This window comes from Pelmatolapia mariae, linkage group LG7 (genome assembly GCF_036321145.2).
Source record: "Pelmatolapia mariae isolate MD_Pm_ZW linkage group LG7, Pm_UMD_F_2, whole genome shotgun sequence".
Taxonomy (NCBI): Eukaryota; Metazoa; Chordata; class Actinopteri; order Cichliformes; family Cichlidae; genus Pelmatolapia; species Pelmatolapia mariae.
In genome coordinates, this window is record NC_086233.1 from 4,303,873 (window position 1) to 4,315,383 (window position 11,511).

General features: G+C 41.1%; 1 protein-coding gene across 2 annotated transcripts; it reads left to right on the top strand.

Moving 5' to 3' along the window:
- The first annotated feature begins 1,640 nt into the window (after window positions 1-1,640).
- si:dkey-12e7.1 (uncharacterized protein LOC557553 homolog) lies at window positions 1,641-11,311 on the top strand. Of its 2 annotated transcripts, XM_063480468.1 has the most exons (5): window positions 1,641-1,778; window positions 1,858-1,910; window positions 2,364-2,497; window positions 5,716-6,350; window positions 8,410-11,311. In XM_063480468.1, exons 4-5 carry the CDS (start codon window positions 5,787-5,789, stop codon window positions 8,995-8,997), a joined length of 1,152 nt encoding a protein of 383 aa, XP_063336538.1. In that variant the 5' UTR covers window positions 1,641-1,778; window positions 1,858-1,910; window positions 2,364-2,497; window positions 5,716-5,786; the 3' UTR covers window positions 8,998-11,311. The 2 variants fall into 2 exon arrangements, with proteins under 2 accessions (XP_063336538.1, XP_063336537.1); XM_063480467.1 differs by having other exon boundaries at window positions 1,641-1,910.
- The last annotated feature ends 200 nt before the right edge of the window (window positions 11,312-11,511 follow it).

The following is an 11,511-nucleotide window of genomic DNA, read 5'->3' on the forward strand; positions in this document are numbered from 1 at the left end:
GCAGACATGACAATACAAACTTGACAACATAAGACATGCAGCATGAAACACATAAAGGGCAAAGGGAGACTAAAACACAGGGGTATAAGACACAAGGGGAATCTAATAAACAAATGAACTTAGATAACCTAATGAACTTAAATATAAACCATAAACATCAAAAATAAACTAAAACTCAAAACGCTGGGTCAAAAGACCCAGGATCTTGACACACATCGTCAATAAACAGTAGTGTCCCAGTGGCACTGGTATCCATGCTCGCCCAAGGTATGCTTTGAATCATGAACTGCTCCATGTTTTCTCCATACTTTTTTCTTCCTATCAGTCTGGAAGAGGTGGATCTTGGTTTCATCTGTCAAATGAGCTGTGCTGACTTGCACCTTGCGGTGAATCCTCTGTATTTACTTCCATGCAATCTTCCCTTCATGGTAAACTTAAATATATCGATACGCCTACCTCCTGGACAGTCTCGTTCACTAGGTTGGCTGTTGTGAAGGGGTTTCTCATCACCATGTAAATGATTCTTCGACCATCCGCCAACAGTGGATGAGCCGTGGACCTCCAAGTCTTTTCTGCATTGCTGAGTTCACCGGTGCTTTCTTTCTTTCCCAGGATGTACCAAACTGTAGATTTTGTCTAAAAAGTACTTTTACTTTTGGCACTTTACGTATATTTTCATGCTAATGCATAAGTATCATCCTACTGCTTCTACTCTGACTAAAATGCAAATGCGACTACCTCTGTATTACACTTATAAATATTTAATATATTTGTTACACTGCTCAGCTGTCACTAATAAAACCTATGATGTCCATTTTTACTCATGTGTAAAGCGCCTTTGGGTATCTTGAAAGACGCTATACAAATCTAAGTAATTCATCATCATCATCATTATAATTTTTATTATAATTATTATTATTATTATTATTTGTGTTTTGTGTGTACAACGTTCTCACTGTGGACTCCTCAGAGTCAGTCTCCTCAGGAACAATGGAAGGTGAGATGAACTGTGTTAGTGTGAAGCACTGAATTACAGGCTGACGTCAAAACAGGTGACAACTCTACTATTGGGGATGTTTCAGAGAAAGAGGAATCAGCACTGCTTCTGCCCCACCTGGAAATCCTCCTATATTTTGAATGAAAAATGCAAAATCTTGCAAAAGAAATTTTTTCATGCCTAAAGATGAATAAAAATACTTAAGAAAGTTTTTGTCCCTATAAGTGACTGTTGGTCCCCACAAGCATAGTTGCGTGCCAATTTTCTGTCCTCACAAAGATGTCTAAACAGGCACACACACACACACACACACACACACACACACACACATACTGCACAGGCTCCCGTCAGTACTTTTTTTTTTTACTTCCAGCCACCGGGGGGCGCTTGTTATCGTTTTTTCTCTGAAGCCAATGCCTCCGATCCTCAAATGCTTCATAAAATATCTTCGTAACTGTTTTGTTTACGTTTCATGATTCAGAAGATACGATATTTTAAAGAGAGTTCAAAAGCGAATTAGTTTTCCCAGTATTTCTCTTTCTTTTCTCTTTTTTCCATTAAGCCCCGCCCAGCCGTGCAGCGATGGGAAACAAAACGTGCAGCCGAACGCATGTTGATGACGACACCGTCGACGATCCACAACAACAAAACAACAACAGAACTCAGCTGTTTGCTAGCTAACTAGCCGGCCTGGTTGCTCAGCGCTGTTCTCGGCAGTTTCCCGTCACTCTGGTTTAGCCGCAGAAGTTTTAGAGCTGCTAATACGCCCGGCTACGAAATGGTATCTAGAAAACCCTCAGTTATGTGCTGCGGTTGGGTTTAATTTTAACTTCCTTTGTCTCCTTTTTGCTGGCTTCTAGCTGATTAGCTTTACGACTGAGGACGGAAAGGAGGCTTTCTGCTGGACATAAAGGTAACCACTCGTAACGCGCAAAAAACAAGCGCATAATGTCCGATGCAGTGTTAGTGCGCAGACTGTGAAATAGTCTAAATGTTGGCCTGTTGCATTTGAGAAAAGCTGGAAGCGAAGTATGAGTGATGGTGGGCGAATAACGGAACTTTCAGCGCACCTGTGCTCAGGTTGCGCTGTCACATGATCTATCCAGTAACTTCTCTCCTGCACGTTATCTGAAGTTATTAAATGTGGAAGTAGTAGCATTACAAAAACGTGGTTGTTGCTCTATGTGCAGCACCTTGGTCAACCTGTGTCGTTTTTAAATACATGCCAGGAATTCACAGGAAAGGCAATAAAGTTGCACTTTAAAGCAAAAAGACAAATTAATGGGAACATGTTCTGCGCATGTCTTTCTGCTCTTTTTTTTTTTTTAGTTTTTTAATTTCATTTGTGGACTCCTTTTCCCTTAAGGCACCTTTCTCATGATTGGCTGCACCAAGCAAAGTGGAGGCTTGAACGGCAGGTGGGTGTGGCACACGGATATCCTCTTTCTGTCAAGACATAACAGAGCTGACCTCTGACCTTTTGGCTCGCAGGAATTACTTGTAAGTACACTGACGTCAGTATTTGAAACTTTGTGTTTGTACACTACTGAAAGAGCATGATGCATATGATAGACAAAATGATATTTTGGCAGTGCTCTTTTCAACTTAGAGAATGGGTTGACTTTATGTTCCTATTACATGTTATTGTTTAAGGTGTTTCCTCCTGGTTTTACATTTCTATACTTCATGGTTATTAAATTTCCCACATCATCATCACACAGGCACAGTTAATGGTTTATATTTCTCAGAAGTCAACTTGAAATGACCCACTGACCAATTTCAGTTTGACAAAAGCAAGCAAAAGGAAACCGCATGTATAAAGTAATCGGTCAAAGTTAAAAAGTTTTTTTCTGCTCAAAGTTGTCCTTCAGTTGTTAGTTTTCAGGTTGAAGTATAAAAATGTCTTTAAGAATGAGCCTGATATTTGTTTAAAAATATTAGTATCCACAGTAGGGCTTTTAAAACTGCAATGTTACATATTTGTAGTGTAGAAGTTGCTAATTATTTTTGAGTGCTTCATTCGTATGTTACAAACTGATTAGGCCTCAGTCATACAGGCTTAGAAACAGAGTAATGATGTGAATTGCCTGACCAGTTGGGAGCTGTGCACCAAACCCTCCCTGCAGGCCTCGACTGGGACAAAAAAATCAGCCCGGGTATTTTGACTAGAGACCGGTCCACAAAGTATTATAGGAAAAGCCATAAAGCCTTTGAATGAAAACAAGCGCTGTTGTGATAGTGATGCACACTGTCTTGTTGGTATATATGTGCAATTTCTATACATTTTACATCAGATGACCACTTTGGTTGTAAGATTCAGATAATTATTTATTAAAAGCTAGACATTTTAAATGAGAATAGGAAAGAAAAGTATTTCCTTGTGCCCCCCTTTCCCTGTTAATGCCCTACCTGGCCCCCCTGGCATAACTTTGCTAGACCCGCCCCTGCACAGTTACCAGCTGTCAGCTACTTAGAAAAGGATCCTGGTGTTATTTGTCTCTCAGAAACAGTTCATAACTTCCCTTCAACTCATTCATGTCGCCTAAAAGGTAAACCTGTTTCTCCATCACCTGATGAATCAGTAAGGACATCTCCTGGTTTCATTTTCATGTTTCCCTCTCACCACATATCCAAACTGACATCATGACCAGCAGTTTTTACAGCTGTGGCTCCAACAAACATCAGCTGATACTAGAAATTAATATTAAATAAATTCTAACAACAGCTTACCAAGCTTAAACGTGCTGCTGTTGTTTAGCGCGACATCTGCTGGGTTCCTCTTTCTCGCGCAAAGTGGGAGATAAACAAACAAGAGAGAAAAGCTGATCAGCTGATCATCGATCAGTTTCATGATTGAAGTAGCAACAGGAGAGGGAGGGGGGAGAATGCGAGAAGAAGAGGCAGCTGACAGCATAAAGACACAGAATAACTCCAGCTTTGTGTCCTTATTTTCATTCTAGCTGAAGTACGGGACAAATCACGTTCCTAATGTCGTGACCCTCGCAGGTGGGCAGGCGACGTGGACACCCAAGTTTTTGAATGCGATAAGTCAAGAGCATGACAATGTAGGACTTTCAAATTGATACCATATGTGTATCTACTAAAATGTCAGTGAGTTTGAATCTTAGGGACATCGGCCTCAAGGTCATGGGTCAGAGGTCAATTTTTCTGAAAATCTTGAGAATGCGATAGCTTGAGATGGAAGTCACTTAGGATTATGAAATTCATATCTACTAACAGGCTGAGGGGTACTACTGGCTGCTGCCAGTACTTTTTTCCTTTACCATTTGGTGGTTGCCAACTGGGTCACTTATCGGTCTGTAGCCCTGGGTGACTGAGGCCTTCAGCAGCTTGTTTCATGCTCATGAACTCCAGTGAGTGTCATAAAACTGTTTTCAGTTACATTTCAAAAAAAATTGTGGGCAGTGACCAGAGAAAACAAAGAGAAGGTTATAGCTGTGTCCCAAAACGTAGGCTGCATCCTTCGGAGGCCGCAACTAAGTTATAATATTACTCTTATTAATCTTTCTGGGTCACAAAATACACTTTTAACATATTTTCAGGCGAGAATGTAGCCGTGTAAACTTCAAATATCTGTTTGTTTTATCAAGACATCGCATATTTGCAAAAATGCTCCGACGTATTCAGAGACATCTGTCACCCATCTGCTCGATAGCTAGCCGGGGGGTTCAATGGTCACTCAAGCCGGCGAGAGAAGCGGGCTCCCGGCTTCATCGTTTTCAGACCCCCGCTGTCTTTCACTAGTCAGGTTAAACATGATATATAAGTCACTCGGATAACTTAAAAATGTAATTGTTTGGCTTTTTTTGGTGTTTTATTTGTTCTGGAGTAAATTGGTTTGGCTGAGATCAAAGTTATTAGATTAGATTAAATAAAACGTTATTAATCCATCGGGTGGGTTCCTCCAGGATTTTCACACAGCTGAATAAACGTCAAACAGAAAACTGATTAAACAGAAGTGTGAGACGGTCGAGAATTTACGCCAGTGTCCCGTTATATTTTAGATAGCAAGGAGCAGACGGCCGAGTTTATTAAACTCCACCCAGACAGCGGTGACGCAAATCTGAAGGCTAGACTGTCCCATTTCACAGCCTCGCACTTCTGGCCCTCTCGGTCTTCGGAGGACCCGGCCTGCGCAGTCTACGTGGGCCGGGTCCTTCAGATTTGCAGGATGCGGCCCACGTTTTGGGACACAGCCGCTGTCTTAATCTATGTTGTCCATAAGATTCTGTAACACTGAGAAGGCTTTAGAGTCTGTTCTTTCCAAGGGAACCCACGGCAGATTTATGTGAGATTTAGGAAAATCAGCAAGGTATTCACATACTTGGTGAAGGCAGTTAAGCCACAGTCTTTCAGGAATACTAAGGTTCAATAAACAGCTGCACAAACCATCATCAGGCAGGCTGCGTTGTCAAGTTTTACCAGACTGGCAAAGACTAAAGCTGAGGATGTTTCCATGGTCTTAAATGTAAAAACTCTTACTAACACTCTGAATTTAAGGAATTCAGCGAGAATATAAACGTGAATATTGGCGTTGATGATGAGTTTAAATGATGCGTACAAGACACATAGTTTAGTATAAAAATCACACACACTGGCTCCTGAACAACTGCAGAGATTATTTTATTCTGCATGTTATCATCAGCAACTTGGAAAAAAAATCTTATTTGTTTCTGCTTCATGTTTTTATCTTTAAGGCACTGATGCAACAATGTTTATGGCAAAGTCTGACTCCAAAACCACCTGGTGGAAATTCTGACCCCCACCAATGACCACGAATATTATTTCTTCACCGTTCATCATGTCACCACGAAAAAGAACCCTCGTCCCAGTAAGCAGCCGGCGGAAAGCAGCGGATGACTACTTCCCCTTCAACTTGCTGCCGGTGGAGTGCCAGCTGCACGTCCTGTCCTTTCTGAACGAGGTGGATAAGTGTAGCTGCGCCCTGGTTTGCGCGAGCTGGAGCTGCCTCGTCCGCTCGTGGAAGCTGTGGCGGGTGGCCGACTACTCCCGTCGTGTCGGCTTCCACCTCGGTCAGGAGGGGCTGCTCGTCTCCAACCGGGAGTTCGAGAGGTGGAAATCCTGGGTCCAGCACTACACCTACCACCTCATCTCCCGCCGGGCCAGCCTGCTCACGCTGAGGGCCAGCTTCGACCTGGGGGATCGCTGCAACAAATGGGGCGAGCTGCTGAGCCACCTACTGGACAATGTCCACTGCAGAGACCTCAGCCACCTCGACCTTAACTGGACTTTTACTCTTTTAGAGCCGCTCGACCTCAGGGTCCACTCCAGCCCCAGTTCACACCAGGATAACATTACCAAAATGGACAAGGTAATTTGTTTCTACTGGTTTTACTTTCTAAGAACTGCCACCTTACACATTAGTTCAGGTAGTTTGCTTTATATCAAACTAGAAAGAAAAACAGTATATCAGGTATGAGTAGTCATTTTTTCTTCATTTTGTGCTTTTTTGTGCTGTAGAATAAAAGAGAACAAGAGAAAAAGAATCAGGCATATTGTTGCTCTCTGGAGGTCTGAGCACAAACCCACGATTATATGATGTACAGGAGAGCATGAAGTCCTTATTTTTAGCAGTAAAATGTTAACAGAGGCCATCCAGCAACAGGAAACAAGTAAATACCCCAAAACAACTCCTCCTATTGCACATGTCAGTGCACATCCCACCTAAAAAGCCACAGAGTCCCATCTGACTTTAATTCAAAAAACAAATAACTACATGGTCCATAACAGATAAATATTTCTGTTTAACTCTGCATAACTCAAATCTTTTCACGTGGTTCTAAATGGGTCCTCAAACAGCTTCGCCTATTTTGGGGTTTCTACTGAAAGAAGTTTGCAGTGTTGTTTTCACGTAGAAAGTTAGTGATATTCAGTGATTTCAAGCCTCAGTGGATGAAATAACTTCAACAAGGATCAACTTCAAGGTGACTACCAATTAGAGCACAGGATACTGCTGATTGATATGTGATAAGGTAGTTCCTGTGTCGACGCCCATTTATCCAGTATTCATTTTAGTCATTTTTTCCCAAGCGAGGCCATTATCTTTGTGCCTTTTTAAAAGACTGAAGTTCATTAAAGTTTTTATCATTAAAATATGGGAAACATCCTAACTCGCCAATACAAAAGCAGAAAGATGGAAAAAAGGAGCCAAATTCAATTTAAATAAATAAATAAAAACGACTCCATAAATCAAAACCTAAATGTGATGCAATAAGGAGCCAGTCCAGTAAGTGATGCAGAGGGTGCTTCAGTTAGTGTTTATTGTCTTTTTGGAAATTCTATTTGTGGCAGCTGTCAGGTGAACAAAAAAAGACATTATATTCACAGACGTTACATGCATTAACAACTGCAGCAATTTCACCAAGAGTCACAGTGTACAAGCTACACACCTCATGTCACTACAGTCGTTCACTAGATTTATACTAGAAGGTAGAAAAGAGCTCAACACAAGAAGTTTGGAAAGGTGGTACCCTTTACCTGGGTCCTCATGATCGTAGTGCATCATACAGTCTTATTGAGGGTTTTGGATTTTTCTTTATTACCTACATATAGCAAACAGTAGCAGGCAATAAAACAGAGTCAGAAGCGTGTAGGTTACCCGTATTTATCCGTAACTGTTCGTAATGGCTGCAGCCGTTTGGATGAGCTCTGCGTCAGCTGATGAAGGAATCCAACCAATGTGTTGATTCAGAATGAACTGAGTTCAAGTTTGGATGCATTCCACGACAAGCAGATGAATAATCCAGGTAACAGAAACATTCCTCCACAGTGTAATCCCTCCACATTCCTTCTTGCAGCTCAGATTAACACCCAGCACCTTTAACCGCTTTGCAAGTACATATACAAATATGGCTTAGTTATTTAACCTTGCAGCTGTTACAGGATTAATGCATTCTTATGTTGTGTATCGTGTGGTCCGTGTAACTGTAGATGTTTTATTTTCTTAAAGATTTTTACTCAGTTTGAATTTATGCTTGAATTTTTTTAAAGGGTGTGATGACATCAGCATTCAGATGGTTTTGAACCTTTTTAAGGTCTGAAGCTCAAATATAGCATCTGCTGTCCCACATGGTGCAACACTGAGATGAAGTTTTGTTCATACCTAATATGTTTTACATTTGGAGTACCAGTCCACTTTTACATGTATTTCATAGTGAGTGAGTATGAATCTATGGGGAGAGGTAGATTTAAACCCTATCGTAAGAAGAACAGGAGTAGAGGTGTTTTCTGAGAAGCACCGGCTAACTCATTTGCATAACTGGTTCTGATCAAGTTCCCCCTGCAAGTGAGGCAAATATGAATGCAAGCATCCATGACCGGCAACGCTAATGTGTCACTTGTTTTCTTTTCTTTTGTCTTTGATTTGTCAGGTGACCCGCTTTCAGGAGCTGCTGAGCAAGCTGACCCAGAACTGCCCACGCATCTCCAAGATGCGCCTACATTTTGACTGGTCGGATTTGTCCGTGTCGTTGCTCACGCAGTTCCAGCAGCTCCGAGTCCTCGAGCTCAAATATTTCTGGGTCTTTAAATGCGTGACTCCCTCAACGCTGCAGATGCTCATCAAATCCCTGCCTAACCTCAAATCTCTGACGTTAAACATCTTGGTGCCACTGAGGAACCTCGGCATCTCCTACACCCTGGAGTCTCAGTCTCTGGAGTTTTTGGACGTGTCTCCAAGCAGAGGCTTGGTCTTCTCCTGCCTTAAGCTGCCAGCCCTGCGTGAACTTCGAGCCAAGAAGATTGTCCTGCGTGTCACACTGGACCGCAGGACCAGGACGCGCATCCAGAGCCGCTGGCCCTGCCTGTACCACGTCCTCCGGGAGGGGACGCCGAAGCTTCAGGCTCTAAACAACGAGAGGCTCCTCCCTACATGGAGAGAGAAAAGTTACGGAGAGCTGACTGCTATCCTGGAACAGTCCTGCTATTGTGTTCAGCATCTAGACAGCTGGCTGTGGTAGTCAAACGCGTGACAGTACATGAAGTTCTTACATTTATCAGCTGGTAAAATCTATAAAGGAGCTAAATATTGCTTTTACGTCGCATTTTTATTATTATTATTGTTTAAAAGAACTGAAGACTCAGAAGAACAAACTTGTTGCTAACAGAAGCAGATAAAAGCTGAGATTTGATAGAAAAGTAGTTTCCAACTCTTTAACAGAAAGCTGCTGTTCCAGTTTAAACGCTGTCCAAATCCTGACAAGGCAATCGCCCACAACACAGTTTTCTTAAGTTTGTCCAGTTTTCTCAAAGCTTAATGTTAATTCTGTGATTGAAAATCTGCTGGAAACATTTGTAACGCCCATGAGCGGATATGCATACGTTGTAGCTACGACTACACCATGAGATGTGTGCAATGAGGCCTAATACCAGAAGACGGCGTGTAGTGGTGACGATTAGAGAATAAAGGCAAAATGTTTTAAATTGATTTAAAAGTTTTATTCTTAAGAAATAGAAATCAATAGGGGGGGGGGGAGCTGTCAGCACTAAATTCAAAGAAATGAAGGTAAGAAAATATCGACTCTGGTAACGTCCTAAAATATGACTGCTTCATTCTGAAATTATTCACCTTTGACTGGGAAAGACACTTTCTCCCTCATATTAGCTCTATTCTATGAACATTACATTTGCAGATTTTACTCTAAAACTATTCTCTCGCTCCTCAATATAAATGCAGAATAGGTTTGGTTTCAATCCCAGAAATATTGTCGCTCTTCTTAATATGTCAAAATGTAATTTTACAGCTAAAGAAATTGCAGTTTTTATTTGTATTGTGTAAATATTATCCCTTTTTTTTAAAGAGTTTGTACATTATTTTGCCTTTCTTCTCAGCATCAGATTACCAGCATATTTCCTCCACTGTAGAAAGCAGATGGTTACTGTACTGTATTTTGTACTCAGTCGTTCCTTGAATTCGGTTGTATTTATTAGAGTCGATTACTAACTTAAACTGAAGACACATCAAGTCTTTTGCTAGAGAATTGCACAGATGAACACATGAGATCAGTGTATGAATGCAGTAAATGGGTAAGAGTGTGTGGAAGACGTGGTGCAGGACCAAAAATGCCAACGTGAAGCTCTTCTTCCTAAAAAGCAGCTGAAGACCATCAGCTGTTTCGGTGTGACTGCTCTGACTTGTTGCTGATTGCTTTCGTTAAGCTGGTGTAATTCCGATCACAGGCTGCCGGGAATGCAGAAACAGTTCATTCCAGTGCTGAGCCACATTATTTTAATCTCGAGTGCCCCCTCTGTGGGCTGGTTTATTGTTGCTGTGCATCATGTAAATGTGTTTGTCTGAAGAGGGAGCTAATGAGTTTCAGCAAACTTTAACCTGCCCGTCTTTAAAATTAGTCAGCTTCTGATGTCTGGAAACTTTTTGCACATTTCCTTTGCTGTCACAAAAGGCTGATTATTTCAAGTCAAATTCCAGCTGTTTTTTTTGTTTTTTTGTTTGTTTTTTTTTGTTTTCAGCTTTATTTGTCTGCTTGTGACAGCAGAGACAGTCGAGTTAATGCACTTGCAGTTACCCTTCTTATCAGCAGAGGTCCTTATTATCAAAGATTTGCCCCTGAAGGTTTCTGTCCCTGTTTAAACCTGCACTGGTGTAACTGGTGGTTTACCTGATGTGCTCCTGGTTTTTTTTGTTTTTAATGGCTGAAAGAAAATGCTCCTGAACAATGTAAAATTACCAAGATTTTGCCTTGATTACCTGTAACACAGTCTGATTTAGATCCAAGTTGCAGTTATAATCTGAATGTGTTTCAACTGGACAAATGCAGAGTAAAAGTAAGAAAAGTCTTTGTAGCTGCTTATGAGACTGAAGCAGATGATTTTTACATTTTTCCTGCTACATAACTCTTTAAGACCATCAGCAGCTCTTACCCTATGGTTATCAGAATATGTGATTTTTGTTACAATTTAGTCGTTGTAAGTTGTAACACACATAAAAATGATGTATTTTCCACCTATAAAGTGCCTTTTTCTCTCTCCAGATACTACAGAATTAGAGTTAGACCTAACCCCAGCTGTGTGATGGATTGGGCCTTCAGAGCATTTATGAGTGCAAAAATCTTGGTAATTTAATAAAAGCTTGTTTTTTGAAACCGAATATTCTTGAGAGAATGTGTGTATATACGCGAGAGTTTGTAGTGAGAGATCTGGTTGACATTTCACAGATTTCTTCCAAAAGAATTGTGCTCTGTATTGACACGTGAAAGTTCCTGTTGCTGCCTCGCTTGCACGCATCAATCCAAATTAAATGCATTCTGAAACTGATGACCTACCTCTTCCTTTCTAAGGAGTAAATCTTGAACGTAAGAGCAGAAACCTGTGACATTCAGGCAGATGTTATAACATCTGGTTCACTTGTCTCACATAATAAAAATGACAGCTAAGTTTTTGGGTTTACTTGTTTTATTGTTGCTGGGGTCTTTATTTGCTTTGGTATCCGATGTTGATGTAGTTTTAATGTGAAC

Bases quoted from the DNA above. Each gene is read 5' to 3' on its own strand.
- si:dkey-12e7.1 (XM_063480467.1), top strand. From the start codon at position 5,787: ATGACCACGAATATTATTTCTTCACCGTTCATCATGTCACCACGAAAA. The intron at 6,351-8,409 runs GTAATTTGTTTC...TTGATTTGTCAG, and splicing joins ACATTACCAAAATGGACAAG to GTGACCCGCTTTCAGGAGCT.